Genomic DNA, 17,971 nt, shown 5'->3' with positions numbered 1-17,971 from the left:
TACCTGCTAATGCAAGAGCAGCGACCGTGCACCTGAATGCGGAATTATTACGTGTTATATAATTGATTGTAAAATCCTGAAGCTGTCTACGCCACCTTCCTGCAGATCGCGCCAATACGCTCGCCTTCCGCGCCGTATGCCCCTCCCCCAACTCGAGACTGTACCGACTACCAGTCATGCCTAATAAAATGCAGTGACATCGTTCAGTAAGTTACTATCAAAACTACTAGCAGACAAACACGTGCTTCAGTCAGACAGTAACAATTCACGACACTGTCTCGACATAAACCCCAGGATAGATTATCTAGTCTATCATGATCATTCAACTTCGTGTGTGAGCTTTGTTTTTTTTCTTTTATTCCCCCCAAATGATAATGGTTTGATGTGCGATAGTGTTAAGATGGATGCTAACTCTTTAATTATACTCTTCCTCCTCCTGGCTTGGGTCGGTCGGACACAGGGTGAGTACTATACACAAGACTTTTACAACTTTTATCTTTCTGTTTCTAATTACCTACTTCTCTCAATGATACATGTAACTTTATAGAAGTATTGTATACGTAAGAAAATATATACTCCACTAATTTACAGTAGTATTGTAGTCTTTCCCTTCTAACATGTTTTGATTTCCATTGTATTTTTGATTAAGTTCTGACAGCATTAATTTTTTTTTTTTTTGCAATATCAACATATTCTGAAAACCATTCTTGCAAGATGGGTTCTTAAGATTTCGCACTTGTCACCATTTTTCATGATTAAATTATCAAATTTGTATTTATCATACGTACGGACATTTTTAACAATTTAAATATTTTCAATATTAGTAAGCGTGAAAAAATATCTGGATTTTACAAAGAATGCCATGTGAAAGGTAGAGACAAGTAGGAAGTTCTCTAGCTTTTTCTAAATTAAAAAATATTAATACAATCTGACTATTAAAAAAAGGATTATTTATTCTAAATTGCTCCATTTCATAAAACTTTTGAAACTACGAAAAAAAAGGATTATTTATTCTATTTTTTTTCCCTTCATATCAAACTTTTAAAACCTTTTCTCGTAAAATCTACCTTTAATTCGGTAAATTTTCTTGCGTAGGTCTTCTTTAAAAAATCCGCATAGTAAAGTTGGCAAAAGAACCTATATGAATGGCGAAAAGTAATTAACTTAACAAAAGATGCGTGGGACCCTATTTTCACGTAACGGAGAGCTTACGCACTTTTAGCGCCAAAATTTTCCCTCGCACCTGTAGCAGACGTTACCAGTCTGCTGCACATTGCATCATTCACAAAAAGCGGTGTTTATGTAATAGCTGAAGATTATGATAAATTTGCTGTGATGATAAATATAGTGTAACTATTAAAAAGCAAAATAGCCTCCCTGGCTGCCCGACATGATCAAAGTATTCTAACACAACAAGAATGATTGAAGTAATTAATAATATATGCGTCAAAAACTTGCAGAAGATATCAATCTGTTTCCGGTGGGCGATAGATTATAGTATAAGTGATGTTCGTGTTGCGTTCTCATGCCTTTGTGAAGATATAAACGAACGCAATTACCCGGACCGAGGGTCAGGGCCGAGGCCTAATGTTGAAAACAGCGTCAAACTGTGCATCTACCCGATGCACTGCCGTGATGTGCTACATCAAAGTCACACACTGTCCTTGGAAATCTAAACTCCGACAGTGTATCGTTTGACTGTCAGCCAAATTATACTTATATGTCTTGCATTTACACGATTCCGGGTTCCATTGTGTAGTGTCTCCCTCATCTTTCGGCCGAAGATGACTGACAACCCAGACGTGACAAAGAGCCTGTCCTGTTTTCTGGTCCGCAGAAAAAAAAGTAGGTGCGGGCATAGTCTCGACGTTCTGTTTTGTTTTCGAGCAATATTTCCTTAAGCAAACATCCTGAAATCCTCATTCCAGCCGTACCTGTGTGACGGGGTAAGATGGTAAATAGCCTGCTTATCTGCTGGGATGACTGACTTGGGATCAATATGAGTTGATTGATTCTTGTAGAATGTCTAGACGCAGTAAATAAAGTTACATAATTTATAATACAGCATATACATAGATATGTCGCTAGCTGAAAAGTGACATGTAGTAGCTGCCGCGCGCCGCACTTCGTCTAAGTCAATAACAGGCCTCAAAGAAGGGGGAAAAAATAAGAAAATAACTCTGCGAATCTCTTTGAAGTCCCTGCACCAGATCAGAAGTCTCAATCGAATTTTAAACTTCACATTTTTCATTTTTTTGTTCGACATTTGGAGTATGTGATATAGAATGCCGCGGCTATTTGCGTAAACATTATTTACACTTGTTCGTTGTTGACTCAGTTGTAATACAAGTCAACGTGAAATAGTTATTTCCGATCACCTAGAACATTGTTTTCTGTTACAATACAACACTTCAAAGGGAATAGTTTGGCTACCTGGCAAGACAAGACCCTATACCTATTCAAAACATGCGTCCGGAATCGATCAGAGATTACACTGATATCGTATTGCCCCAGACTTAATGCACCCGTTTTTTGTTGTATTTATTATGTCTTTTCCTCCTGTCTTTATTAACTTAAGATACTTCTAATAAAGGATTTAATAAAGAATGCCAGGGGGAGTCCCCCCTATAGGGTCGTATATTCAGTAGGTAAGTTATTGGCCCCAGTCGACCTACTTTGTTCAATAGGAATCGATACACAAATCAAAAAGTTGAGCCACCAGACGAAAGTTAAAAGTACAGAGTGTAAATATTCCTATTTACCACCAGGATTCCATCGATTTCAAGACAAAAATAAAGAACATTTTATTATAAGGTTAAATTATAGTCCATGGACGATCAGAGCTCGCACGCCATCAAATTCTATGTTCTTATATTCTCTGTTTTTTGCACTTGACACTTAAGAGGGTGGCTCCGAGTTCTCTTTTAACAGCCATATAATTGTTGTGCTACGGTCAGACATTGTTCGAACGGAATTTTTATGAAGAGGTATAATTGGTTCTAAAATTAAAAGATACCGAAATTTTTTAAGAACTTCGATGTTCAATGGAACCTACAAATCGCCGATACTGCGAATTTTTAGTCTGTTTTACTGCACCATTCATAAGCTGGAGAATTTTCAGGATTTTGTAATTAAATTTTGTTAATTATAAAAGATATTATACTTCTCTTTTAAGGAAAAGTATTAAAGGCTTTAGTAATGAGTCAGAACGAAAAAGAACTTCGCACGTTCAATATGCCGGTGTCTGAAAAATGCGACTGTCCTAATGAAATATATACAGACAAACGATATTTAAAATGGAAATGATCAAAACACTTAATAGAGAACAAACATGCATTTATTGATGCATATTTTAAAAGTAATGTATGAAAGCGCATCAGAAGAAGCAATGTGCCTTTCATACTAAATGTTCCATAAAAATTTGCCACCTTCGTGACCCAAAAGATAGAGATAAGCAATTTGTATATTTATGTTAATAAGAGACATTGACGCATCTAATTTTAATTGCGTTCATGCAAGTGCTAACGTTATACCTACTCAAGACCTCACGCAAAACTCATAAATTATGTTTGAAGACCATTTCGTTGGATTATTTGTTTCTGATCTCCATCTAATGATGGGCTCATTGGGGTTAATAACTCAACGTAGATCGCGCCTTCTCAGTATTACACCGAATACACCCATATACCAATTAGTCGATCAGAAACAGGGAATTAGGAATCGTAACTTTTGGTGCTGAGAATTTAAAATTCAAATAAACCATAAAATCTGGTTGTATTTATTAATAAGTATGAAGCATAAAACTATGATAAAAGACATTTTCAGAGAATGCATAAAATTTCCCAAGAAAAATCAATTTCCTTGTATTTCCCCCAAAAATTATCAAAGGTTTAGGGCAGGTATTTGTCCGCATTCTTAGACATTTCTGCTATTAATATCCACCAGAAAGACGAGAATTTCTGGATATTTGTGCATGATTATTTCATTTGTGTCAAAGCAAATGCATTCAACCCGTTTGATGTGCGTAAAACAAATTTATTTTCATATTATGTATTCTATCTCAAATAACACTTACGCACCGAAAGGGCGCCCTACATTTCGATATTTTAAAAATTCTGGGGACTAATTACTGAGCGTGCCGTGACCTAAAACACTTTTACAGTAGCATAGTAATCGCGCTTAAACCCTTAATTGCTGAAATAACTACAATTTTGGAAACCTTACTCACTAAAATTTCACCCTTGAAATAATGTCTTTTTCAAAATACAAAGAAAGGATTAAACGAAATTTTCTGATTTATTAGATGTTTTAAAAACAACTTCATACGTATCCATGATTGTTGTTTTCCGGGGTTGATTTCAGGTGAAAGAGGGCGGTCATTCACCCAAAGGTCAAACACAGAAGTGACGGACAGAGGGAAGAATTGTCTAAAAAACGGGGGGGGGGGGCGAAAATAAAAATTATTCAAAGTGTAGTAAATCAAAAATTTTCAAACACGCCAAGATCATAAAATGCCATCTTTTCATATAGTTTTCTGCAGAATACTTAACATCGTATTCGAAACAATTTTTATAAGATATTACCAAATTTCAATGGTGTTTAGTTGAAAATAAGAAAAGGAAATATCAAAAAGATTCCGATTATTCTATACCATAGAAAAACCTTTCACGATACAAAAGACAAAGTGCGCCGATTCCTTTGTACTGCCATTTGTAGGAGTGATGAGTATAAGTAATTGAGGCCTGGTTATCAACCGGACGTGTCTCTTTTGTTTTAATATTCGATCTGCACTTGTTGACCGAAATAAAATCAAGTAGGAAGTATAAAGCCTTTTTAAAAATTCTTTTATTAAAACGAGTGCTTAAGTTTAGAAATGCTATATCAAGCAGTAATCAGCACGTACTTCTAAAACTAAGGGCCGTTTTGAACATTGCGAATATGTGAACTTAAAAAAAGTTCATAAATGATTTTTAGATAGCTCAGCAATTGTAGCTTAAAAGTATTGTAGATTCCTTCATTAGTGTTGATATGGGTGGGGGCAATGTCATCAAAGGTGGCTGGGATTTGATTGTTTTCTATTTAGATCAACTTGAGTTTTTGCTATATTGTTTGTCCATCCCCCGTCTGTATTGTATACATGTACATGTACTATAACTCAATGGATCGATGATATGACTGTCATTATCAAAGAACATTTAAGTACATGTGTGTGTAATCTGCCACCTACAATTTTTGGGAAAAAACCAATCTCCCCGGAATAAACTCTGCTGATGATTATTCTCTGTATATCTGCTGGACCTTGAAAAATGCTGATTAACAATTTTATTTATTCAACGATTTTTATCAAAAGGAAATTCGGAAATTCCCCTATACTCTACCCAGAAATAAGCATTGGATTCGTTGAATCCTGCTAACCTACCGACTTATGTCATATAAATTATATTCTGTGATTTACACAGCTTTAGAGATATCATCTATTAATATTTCATTTTGATACGGCGCGTTCGTTTTGCTTTCGCCTGGGCTGCGAGCTGCAGTCAAGGTTTAATCTGTGTAAAATACCTGCCCTCGCACTTCCTATTACACACTACGATTATTTACATGGACTTCAACACGCGGAAGTGGGGAAGTTTAAAGTCTCGGTTTTCTTCATATTTTGTTGATTTGTCGCAATTCATAGAAATCTTAATAAAGGGCTCTGGTGACAGTTAAGAGAAATTCTATTGTTTACTATTTCAGTTTCGGTATTTTTGGCCCCGACTGATTTCCGGACAACTGAATATATCCCTGAAGAATGGAAACCGAGAATTAAATGACTATCGATTGACATGACATTTTGAATTATTACTCCAGACATAATTTTCTTGAAAATATTGAAACATATCCAGCAAGGTTACAGGGGAGAACCTACATTCCGATGACTTGTGACGCTGAAAAAACAATTATTTCTATAGTTAATTTCATTGCTTTTAAAGTTGTTATTGAATTATTAATTAACTTCAAGGTCAGTATTGTTAAAACCCAATCAAAGGCTACCGACAGGTAAATCAACACCAATCTGTTTACTCCTTCGTTTCTGAAGTAATTTAATAACAATTTTAAGGCGCTGCTTCCGAAGAATATTATGAATGTATGGAAATGTTTAAATCAAAATTTCCCTCATACACATGTATACAGTGTGGATAAATTACTGGTTTGTAGTTTTTTTTCAACACTCCATATACACTGTATATATATTAATACACGATATTTCCATCTTTCTTAAGGACGCTCTCTACACCAATGGAAATGTTCTTTTAGGAACTTGTATCGCACAAAGGTGTAAATATACTGAGTTTATTTTATTTTCAACATAGGGAACCAGCAATTTACCTCCAGGAAAAAGGTTCAAAGCAAAATATTGAAGAAAACAATATGTAGCAATCACCGTTGCTTACTTAATATTGGGAAAAGTACATGTACATCCAGATAAAGTGTTCAGTTGATTTATTTTGGTTTAATAAAATGTTACGAATATGCTTGAACTGATTACGAATTCAGTAATATATACTGTATATATTTCAATAAATTTGATTTTAGATCTAAGGGCAAATTACATTAGCTGCATAAAAATTCAAACTCTTCACTGTGAAGTGAATATATAGCCCTTTAAACAAATAATAATTTGATACTAGGAGTTTTATAGTAATTCAAGTAAAACAATGAACGACATTTTTCAGCGGGCACCTGCTGGTTGTCGATGACAAAACAGAAGATGTGTTTCGGTGCCTTCAATCTGAACGTGACGAAAGAAGAATGCTGTAAGAATCCCTCTCCGTACGTGAGCTGGACCCCTCAGACTTTCACTTCCACCGGAGATCTCTTCTACTGGCAGGAGCTGATAGGGGGCGCTCCGCACTGCGAACTTTGTCACGGTAAGAGAAACAAAATTTCAAAATAATCTGTAATTGGTAAAGTTTAATAATTTTTTGTTAAACAGGAGTTTTCTTTGATATCTTAAATTAATTGGAATTTAAATGAAAGAAAATGTGTATTTGCTTAACACCACACGAGGGCCATTGTATTGTGATACGAAAGACCAAATTACTGATGTCTGATATTACATAGCAATTAAAAGTTTTCCTGTTAAAATGATGACTTGGAAGCATGAAGACCAGATGTTTCTCCGCCGAAGTTATACAGAACTGATGTACAAAAGTCGAATGCATTTTTTTCACGAAACAAATATTAACGAGTTAACTTTTTCTAATAAAAAAGCGCTACATTTTTCTCCAGAAGTGAAAAAAAAATCTTGCTCACATAGAGAAAAACTTGTTATGTACACTTTCATCACAACGTATGCATACCGAAAATTAAGTTAAAATGATTGAAAAAAAAAAGAAGCACCCTAGGCCGTTGCTTAATCAGCGCGAAGATGGATATTTTGTCGGATGCTCAAGGACAAAATTTCATATAGCAGGAATATTACACTCTCATTTGTTATCTTAAGGGACAAAATTAGGCTTCAAAGAACATTGAAGAAAAATATCAAAGTATTGTAAAAAGATATCGAAAAATGTTTCCTTGTGTACGCAGATTCTAATATTGTAACTAAATTAGCACATCTCTTGTCAAATTTTCGATGTGACTAGCGAACCTTTACATATATGCCTACATGTATAGTTATTTAAAGATTTTTTTTTATATAAATCAAGAACAAATGAATTATATTTTTGTCAACTAAATACAGCAATCTAAAGCCTTAGATGGCGACAATTGACAAGTAATTAATCATTCAATTCGTTTAAATACCAAAATGTATGTATTTTTAAAGATACATAGTACATAGGGGATATGTACTAAATACATTGCTTTCAATGAATTTTAACTCTCTTCGTTGGCGGTACGATCCCCCTTTTTAATTATGATAATAATTTTTATAACAAGCAATTTGATTATTTTACCTTTAGTTAAAATTTTTAACTTTTGTTGCACAATATGCATTCTGTATAATACCATTCTTGAATGACAGGCTGAAATATAGCTATATGTTTCGTTGCCATTTCTTAGCTCAAAGGCTTAAAGCAAATAAATTTACATTTTACAATTTTCACCATATGCATCTTTTATTGAAATTTCATTGGTAACGAATTGTACAAGAAAGCCTTATACCAGTTATTTTTATTATTGTATTTAAATTTTGTTGTATCCCCCATATCTTGTATGAACCTCAATGTTACGCATGTGTCAGCATCATTTGAACCTTTTCAATCCTTTCGGAATTTTTTAAAGAATCTGTATATAAAACTTCTTTATGAATTATAGATAAGTTTAAAACATAAAAAAAAACTTTTTCTTTGGTTTGTAGACATTTTGAAATGAAAGTCATGAACGACTTTTGTTGATTAGCCACCACTAATTACGAGTAGAAAAAAATAATTGCCAATTTATGTAATAAAAAGATCTATAAATAGACTAAAAACCCCAAAGGAATCATGTTTTCGAGGTCACGAGATATATTTATCTCTATGCCTAAGTTTCAAAATAATACGTTTGTTTCATAATCAGAGTTTCTCGTTACCAAACTGTTGTCAATTAAGCACAAATCTTGCTTAATTTTGTCTTTTCGGAAATGGGTCAAATCATTGTGAAGTCTACACGAAAGTTTGCCATAAAAAAGAACTTTTATTTTTGCACCAGCAGCTTGTATCTTTTATAACTCGCATTATCCTCTAAAATTAACGTCAGAAATATTTATTCTCTTAATAATACAACCTTAAATCTAGTTAGTCAAGGTTCTTCATGGACAACGACGACAAATCGTTAAATTACGTAACAAAGCATTAATTGAACGAAATATGGTTATTAATTTCAGCATGTCTAGATTTATACCTTCTAGGGATAATTATTCAGTAATAAAATAACACTATAAGAGTAACGCGAGATCACAAAAATGCATTTATAAAGCAGAAAGAAAGAATGTGAGTGCGGGAGATTTATTTTTAAATGTTCAGACATCTTTATCTGAATAGCATAAAGTGCATGATTGTGTAGTTTTTGGTTCATTGATATTACTGTCGCGACAAGCATAACAAAAAAGAAATAGTTTTTTTATTTGCAGGTTTCAGATACATTATAGATTATATTAAAGCATTACAATGACAGTAAAGCTACATGTATAATATGCATACCCCCTTCCCCGGAAAAATACATAGAAATCCCTAATATTGGATGTTAAGATCATTAGAAATAATTGGTACATGAATCTCCGCGAGCGCCCATCTTCGTCATTTTTATAATAAACTACAGAAGTGAGACAGTATTTAACGTTCTGTTTTAGATACTTGTGAAGGTGTCAAATGCCCAAGAGGAAAACATTGTCGAATAAAGAAAGGAGTTCCTAAATGTGCCTGTCTAATAAAATGTACCCAGGGACAGAGAAGGTCCAGGAAAATCTGCGGAACGGACGGAAGGATCTACAACAATGAATGTCAGCTACGGAGGCGGAACTGTAAGCGGGAGACGTCAGTATCTGTGGCCTACAGAGGTGTTTGTAGACGTAAGACATGAGCTTTAGAACTTTTGAGCCATTATAAATGATTTAATTAAGAAATCTCTGTCTCTTTTACCCCTATTTTGCATTTATAAACGATTTTTACGAATACTCCATAAAATATGCTTATATGCGTTTCAGAATCATGCAAAAAGGTAAGATGTTTGAATGGGAAACGTTGTTTAGAGGATCAGAATGGATTGCCACATTGTGTTCATTGCCAGATAAGCTGCCCCAATAATGATGACGTCAGAGTTTTATGCGGAGAAGATGGCGTGACGTATCGAAATCCGTGTGAGTTAAGGGCGGCAGTTTGCAGACGACATAGGTCAATTAGAATCGCCTATTATGGCAAATGTCGAGGTATAAATTATCAGAAATTACCTTTTATCACGATTTGTTTCGTAATACATGTCCCCAGCAAGAACACTTTATTTATTTCAAGTGCATTCGATACCTTACTTTTACGACATTCACTGTAAAACGCGCCTTATCTTTGTCTTTCAAGTAGTAATGCAAGTTGTTAAAAAATATATCAACTGTCTATTACTTTCCATAGCTAACGCTACTTGTTTGGACACTGGGTGTTCGGAAGGAATGTCCTGTCTAATAAATCCCGTTAATCACCAGCCTCTGTGTGCCTTGTGCAGATCACGCACCTGTTCCCCGATGTCACGGTACAAGGTCTGTGGGACGGACGGCGTGGATTATAAGAACTATTGTCACCTGATGCAGGCGTCCTGCAAAATGGGCATAGCTATAGATACTCGCCACAGCGGTTCTTGCGACAGTAGGTATAGTTAAGTAAACATGAAATGACATATCATGCATTTGTAGTGTCTGCATGGTAGTAAACAAAAGATTTTTTTTTAATTTCAAGGATCTTCGTGGAGAAGAAAACAGAAGCACAAAAAGAGACGGCGGAGAAAAAAGAAAATTAGAGGGAGAAAAAGAACGCGATATGTTGATGCTGTTCTTAGAAGCTCTGATGGAATAAGAATCAAATTAAGATGTGAGCAGTTTTTTTATCAAACAATGTTGGAAGCGAAGTTTGCAAACAAGGTGTTTTATCGATAAAATATCTACCGTTTCTTTTTTGTTTTCCAGTAAAACCGATGCATTCCAAGGACGATAGCGGTGTGTCACTTCCGTTGACTCTAGAACATTTATTTTCTCAGAAACATACCAAAGAAAACGGCTGAGTCGCCGCCATTATGGAGGGAAACCTGCCATAGTGCCAGACTAAGACAGTGCTAGCCACGTGAATAGCGGGAGCATGCGCGACAAATCCAAATACGTCACTGCCATAAAAGTCTTTCTTCGCCACAGCGGCATTATAAATATTTTGATGTGTCATCGTCTTGTGTTTGTGTTGTTTTTTATTTATTGTAACTTATTAATTATTAATTTATTTATGAACATTGCTGTAATTGTTATATTTTAATGAAATCAAATCCTTTGAAGTTGGCCTTGACCTCTTCGCTTGTCTAATCAGATTTGGACTGTGAAGTTGAGGAAATAATGAGAAAAAATGGACAGATACTCTGAGAAATGTCATGTGAAGGACACAAACTTCCCGAGAATTTATACATATGTACATATATAAGTATTTCCGTCCTTTGTGAATGTGCCTTTATTAATTTTTACCAAATAAAATGTGGTAAAAACTCGTTTGTTTCTTACTTAAAAATGTATTGCATCGTAATAGGTTTACCCAAAACCAAAGAGGCAACGGAATGCAACGACAAGTAATGTGAAATGCAACCTGAATGTACCGATCATTATTCTTTTTTAAATGACAGCGTTAAAATTATACCCAATAAAGTATTATTTATAGCCCCTGGACGAAATAAATATAAATTATTTCACACAATAATACTGCAATTTTTGATAGAAATATTCTGTCAACAATGATGCTTCACGTGACCGACTTCAAAGGGAGTTTTGAGAATGTATAATAGAAGAAAAAGATAACATTGAATTATTTCCTGACAGATATTTATATTTGTATACGTAATGATACGCCTCAGAACCAAAACCATACATTAAAATTGGTACACGGATTTCAAAAAAGCAACAAAAAAACTTTGCACTGAATGCACATACAATAGGCAGATTTTTTTTTTTTAATTTAAGAACTTAGATTGTTAAATGTTTTGAGGTAAAAAAGAAATTCAAACCTGTGTGAGTCATTAAAGCGACAAATACATTACATTATCATATCAGACAGTATTCTTTCAGAAAATTTGCAAATAAGTGAACAGATATTCACTGCATCTTGACAAATAATAATCTCTCATTTCATTTGTTTTGACCGTTTCCTTGTGGATTTCTATTCTTATAAGGCACAAGTACATGGAAAATTCATACCGCATAACACATTTATCCACTCTCACACAGTACCAGGTAAATTTTACCTTCCAAAAAATTTTAAACAAATAAACAACGCGCACAAATGCTTGCTTTTCGTGAAATTATGAGGCATGTGGACACAATACTCACCTGATTCCCCTGGCCCTCCCTCTCTATATGAAATAATGTACAATATGCCCCCCCCCCCCCAAAAAAAAAAAAAAAAAAAAACTGAACTTAGATAAAGCCATACACATGTTTTGACACCCCACAGATTACTTCCTCTTAATTTTTTTTTTAAATCCTTTCATTTATTATCTGTTTTTCTAGATCTTTTATATGTACTCTTTTTATGACCTGGCCTATGCCTCAGGGGAAATGAATTGAACAAAATTATATATATGCACACTGATAATACATCCAAATTGATTTGATAAATCAAAACCATGACTTCCAGAGAAGGCCCAATAAAAATGTTTTACAAGTATATATTTTTTCACGTAAAAATATGGATCTCTTTCGTTGGTTCCTACTGTACAAAGGTTGATAGCTTAAACAAACCGGAGAGCATTACACGAGGATACTTGCAAATTTAATTGACTGTTACAACATTGGCGTTGTCGATTTTTGTTATATTGTAATATGTTTTACTTGAAACCCTGATGTGGTCCACCTTAGCCCCAAGGGTCCATCTTCTTAAGTCAAGGATTTCTGATCTACTTCGCTCCACTTAAACCCTTGACCATAAAGACATATTAATTTGACGGGGTTAGAAATGCGCTCTCTATGATTGGTCTCATAAAAATATGCATGAGCCAATCAAAAACGGTTTTATTTAACCTGAAACTATCTCGTAAGCAGTAAACACTCCAGTTTCAGTTGCAGCGAAAAACGTCTTTACCATTAAATAACTCAGTGATGTTGAATTAACTACCGACTTCCAATCTCTGTTGAATTCACTTACTCTTATTAGTCAATAGCATGGGTTAGTAGAGGTCCAAATCTGTAATCTCACACGATGGCGCGATAGTAAACTCCGTCAAACTTAGTCTATTCGGTCAAAACTTTATGTGGATCAGAGTGGATAAGAAGTCCTTGACTTGGGAAGCTGCCAAAGGCCATGACTTGACCAAAAAAAAATATAGCTAACAAGAATCTGCTTATTTGACCAATAAACTTCTATCAGAAAAGCTCACTTGAGTCTTTGGCTCAGGTGAGCTAATAAAAAAAAATCACAGTGCCCCTGAGTACAAGCATTTTTAATAAGTTTGAGGACAAGGCCTTTCATGCCAAGAGTAAATTAAATATAAACTGAGGAATTTAACTATCCAAGATGTTATTGACACCAAATTCTCGTCCTCGACTTGCAGACACCTCTCTTTTCACTAGACAGCACTGATTCACACAGAAATTATGACAACATATTCTATGGACTTATTCAATAGTTAAGAAACACGTTTTACGGATAGATAAAGTGACCTCAACCTTTTTACACTGTTATTCAAAGATTTACGCAAAACACATAAAAATATTTCAAACAAATGGCAGCCTAAAGAATTTAATCGATATTAACAACAATAATCAAAATTGTGCATCATTTTAAATTTAACAATAAAACAGAGAGAATTGGTGACCAATTTTTACATATTTTAGACTCGCTTAGGGTTAATGACCTTAAGGAGCTATATTGATTCGAGGTAGGTATAGACCTTCGTGAAAATTTTATGACAATGAGTTTTGTAATAGTTTGTATGTATGGACCAGTTCTGAAGAGTTTTAATTCTTTCACACATAATCATTGTTGATCGATTAGCTTCCAAGGGCAGACAGTCAACTTTTAAACGCCTCGAGCTATCCTGCCTTCGTGAAAAGCTGAATTCGAAATTGATTAGCGATTCGAACTTCTACCCTTGTTGGAGCTCTTCAGCAATGAAATTAAAACATATTCAAGTGTCCAAAATCATTGGGGGGGGGGGGGGGGATCAAGGTCAGTAATTATTAGTTATGTATATTGCCGAGAAAATGCATAATTAACTGATAAAAAGTAAAATAATTAATTTTCATAATTCTATTGAATTATATCTGTCTTTCATATCTGTCAAAAACGGGTTAAAGATATTTAAGTACATGTATATAAAAACGTCAATAATCTTAGTTCCAAAGAAGTGATTTCTTGATTCAGTCCCTTCTATTAATCATAGAAATATTTACTGTAATTGTTTCTTATAATTAAACCTCTAGACACAAAACAAATTATTTTCCGACCGTTCATTGTGAAGACAGTCAATTTTCTGAACTCCTTTACAGAAAGGTTTTGACACAGGGATTAATTCGAATAGCCTTAGAGAATATACATACATGTAAGTAAATAAACCAATTCATAATTAAAATAATAATTTTTAAAGTACTTTTAACCTTAATTTCACATTGGATTGATTGAAACTCACATGAGACTCTCTGAATGGCTTAAAAACTTTGGAGTGTATGCACTTAATTTGTGTATTTTGTAGAGAGAGAGTTTAAAGAGCAAATTAAGGAATCTATACTGTTGTCCAATTTTTACAAAAACCAGAAACCTGTATTTAAATCCCTTCTTTTTATCTCTGGCCCATTGAAAAAAAATTCCAATGTAAAAACGCTAGATTTGAATACAAGTTGACCAAATTTACATAAGAACAAGAAGTGTTCGTGAAGCACCGATGCCCCTGTATGACAGCTAAAGCCAAGATTTAATTTTTTTAAAAAACTCTAATGTCAAGGTAATGAGGCAAAAAAATGGTACCCATAAAAAATTCTTGTCAAAAGGAATACATATACACATTTTCAATATGAAAACCCTTGCACCGACCGTTCAAGTTATGGTCAAGGTAAATGTTTTTCACACGTAGGTTAAACTCTAAGATTAAGGTCATGAAGTCAAAAAAAAATTCTGGTACCCAAGGAAAGGTTTTGTCTTAAGAAATACATATGTGATATATATGAAGGTCCTTGTACCAATCTTTCAATAGTTATGGCCAAGAATATTTTTCTCAAACATAGGGCAAACTTCAAGGTCAATGTTATGAGGTATAAAAAAACTGTTGGTACTTAAAGAAAGAAAAACCTTAGGTCTTGTCACAAAGAAATCCATGTGAAATATGAAAGCCCTACCACCAATAGTTCAGAAAATATGACCAAGGTTAGAGTTTTTCAAAAGTATGTTTAACTCCAAGGTCAAGGTGATGTTGTAAAATGTTGAAACCCTAAGAAAGGTCTTGTCAGAAGAAAGATACCTGTGAAACATGAAAGCACCAACTGTTCAGAATTTATTTGCAAGGTTAAAGTTGGTATAACTTTTTTTTTGAAAATAGTTCAACCTCAAAAGTCAAGGTCATGAAGTCAAATATTTTGGTACCCAAAGAAAGGTACTGTCCCAAAGAATGCACATATGAATTACGAAAGCCCAAGAAGCATGCTTTCAAAAGTTATGAGAAAGATTAAAGTTTCTGAGGGCATACAGATAAACAGACAGATGGACAAACTAAAAACTACGAGAATATGCCCCCCGAAAATCCGATTACAGGGGGCTTCATAATGATGACTCTCAAACCCACACCTTGTTAACTTATATTGTTCATTTACCGTCCTTCTATCAGTCTGTTTGTTAACTTTTCATATTGGTGACCTCTCCAATACCACTGGGCCAATTTATATATTAACTGGATAGAGAAAATGATCAAAAGTTAAATCTTATAATGATGCAACATACTTGAGTTATTCAATTGATTCTACTAGAAACAGTTTCAGGGTGTCAGTGAAAACAAACTTGAAATTAAATGAAGTTGTGCGTTCTGGAATGAGGAACATATTGGGGAATTTATATGAATCATTTAACAAAAATTGCTTCTTGACTAAACTATTAACATTCTTGTCAGCGATGAGTAGTAGATTTGGTCTGTGATATTGCAAGTATAATATTGGTGACAAATAGATTGAGACGGGAAAATATTGCAATGGTCAAAGAGTGCAGTGAGTAAAAAAAAATCGTTGTGATCATAATTTGGAAAAAATGTATTGATTTACTATGAAACGGAAACCGAACCTGGGGTTTGACGCTTCAAACAGCTTAGAGGGGTAGAATACGTTGCGTGGCCAAAATCAGAATATTATATGTATGGCATCAAATGATTTCCTTTTAGTGCTCTGTAAAAATAATGATAAAAACCTTGACATTTTGCCCTTCTTAAGCGGAGTCTGGGAACAGGTCCTATTGACATACACACGGTGCTCATAAACTGGCATGTCGCGACGCATGTATAGCAATTAGCTGTCTTGATTAATGCAAATTTGGTAAACTTTACAAGCATTCTTCAGTGACATAAAAACAGGAAACGAATTTTCATTTTTATAATTACGTGCATAAGTTGTCTGTTTTTATTTTAAACCAATGAGTCTTGCGCGCCTGGTGTCCCTACCAAATCTATCGCAGAATTCATGATTGACATAGTCGTTTTCAAACTATGATCCAAATGATGAGTTGTATAGGGATACTGGGATCAATCAAAGTGATTTACACACACATAAAGATAATTCAAATATGGTGATAAAAGGTATAATACATTTTAAGAAGTTTCAATTGCTTTAATCAAATACCAGTATTGTAATGTATGATTGAATGATTCCTACACGTAGCTCTCTTTATGACTGAAATCCAACATTCTAGAAATCAAAATAAAAGGTGAATACAACATTTGAATTGATCTACATTTGGCCAAAATAGGTGGGAACTTCCAAAGTGACAAATTGTTTATTTCATCTTCCTAGAAATCCCGCATCTCTCACTGCGTTCGGATAAGACCAGCAGACGCAACCAATCAAAAACATGACGAGGTTTCTAAACGAGTTTGCATAATTTGATCACTCAAACATATAATAAAAAAAATGCTGTTTTAATGGTCGATACGATGATTTAGCAACCTGCTAAGTACAATATATATTATTATATTTGACTATTTTACTCCTCGGGAAGCTAAATCGAAATATTGACCTCAAAAATGCTATAATTGTATAACCACTTACAATTTATGTAAAACAGCTAGATTATAGGTCATGGCCATTATTGGTGACATTCGCATTAGAGATTGAATTTTGATCCCAAAACTTTAGAAATCACCTATGGACATTAACTTCACATATATACATTTACATGTACATGTAAGTAAATCGCTAGGGTGTCTTTATAAAGTACATAGTAATTCTATGCATCGAATTCATTTTCATTAATTCATTTAAAAAATATTTATCAGATATGAAAGTTATTGGAAGGTCATATCCTCTTGAACCTTCAAAACTGTATACTTTATATGTACTTTTTATAATTATTCAAACATATACATAGAAATTGACAAATTTTGTGTTGTTCGTTGTTTGGTACTCCTCGTCGGAAAAGTTTCAAGAATACTAAAGAAAAAAAAAACCCCACATGTTATATAAATACATGTATATCTGAGATCTAAGGCCACATATTCAGTAAAAATATGAGTAGTTACAGAGATGAATTTTAATTCCATATTAGTTCGCCGAAGACATTGGACGTACAAAGATTTTGATTAGCTAAAAATTTGTTTCTAAAATTACATCAGAAAAATATTGTAGTGTTTTTATGGAAAATGAGAGGTAAACAAATTTTATTTATTCACTGCAATATTTAAACACTGGGATTGAATTTTCAAACCCACTCATTTTTTAATTTTGCTTTCTGCCCGGGATTAGCACATACCATTTGATGGTCGAATTCGACTTTTCCACTCGTCGAGCTGAGTTTTGACGTTGTTTACGGAGATAAAAGAAAATAAAGACAAGCATGCCATATATGGTTGTGTAGATAAATTATCGTAGAAGACATAGGTATAAACAGTTTGCCAGTGCATGTCCTCTGAAATTGTAAATGAGTGCAATTCTGAGGGAGGGGGGTGCCCCGTGTAATTCGGAGTTGGATACCTTGTGTTATTATTATACTATGGGTTAAAAAATTTATAAACAAGTGCCTGTGCAAAAACTATATGCCCCCGAATCTTCAATTACGGGGGCATAGCAACATTTCCACAA

The 17,971-nt window shown here is 34.1% G+C and overlaps 1 protein-coding gene across 2 annotated transcripts; it reads left to right on the top strand.

Annotated features, from left to right (window-relative positions):
- The first annotated feature begins 251 nt into the window (after positions 1-251).
- LOC133201073 (follistatin-related protein 3-like) lies at positions 252-11,202 on the top strand. Of its 2 annotated transcripts, none has more exons than XM_061336883.1 (7): positions 252-461; positions 6,720-6,914; positions 9,320-9,538; positions 9,674-9,895; positions 10,092-10,322; positions 10,413-10,544; positions 10,711-11,202. In XM_061336883.1, coding segments are annotated over exons 1-7 (1,080 nt in total). In that variant the 5' UTR covers positions 252-382; the 3' UTR covers positions 10,713-11,202. The 2 variants fall into 2 exon arrangements, with proteins under 2 accessions (XP_061192867.1, XP_061192861.1); XM_061336877.1 differs by having other exon boundaries at positions 10,640-11,202.
- The last annotated feature ends 6,769 nt before the right edge of the window (positions 11,203-17,971 follow it).

Source organism: Saccostrea echinata, unplaced genomic scaffold (genome assembly GCF_033153115.1).
Source record: "Saccostrea echinata isolate AGI-Se365-2 ecotype Australia unplaced genomic scaffold, CSIRO_AGI_Sech_v1 ptg000002l, whole genome shotgun sequence".
NCBI lineage: Eukaryota > Metazoa > Mollusca > Bivalvia > Ostreida > Ostreidae > Saccostrea > Saccostrea echinata.
Note: the sequence above shows the minus strand (reverse complement) of the source record. Positions and strands in the feature narration are given on the sequence as shown.

Bases quoted from the DNA above. Each gene is read 5' to 3' on its own strand.
- LOC133201073 (XM_061336877.1), top strand. From the start codon at position 383: ATGTGCGATAGTGTTAAGATGGATGCTAACTCTTTAATTATACTCTTC. The intron at 6,915-9,319 runs GTAAGAGAAACA...GTTCTGTTTTAG, and splicing joins GCACTGCGAACTTTGTCACG to ATACTTGTGAAGGTGTCAAA. The intron at 10,545-10,639 runs GTGAGCAGTTTT...TTTGTTTTCCAG, and splicing joins AATAAGAATCAAATTAAGAT to TAAAACCGATGCATTCCAAG.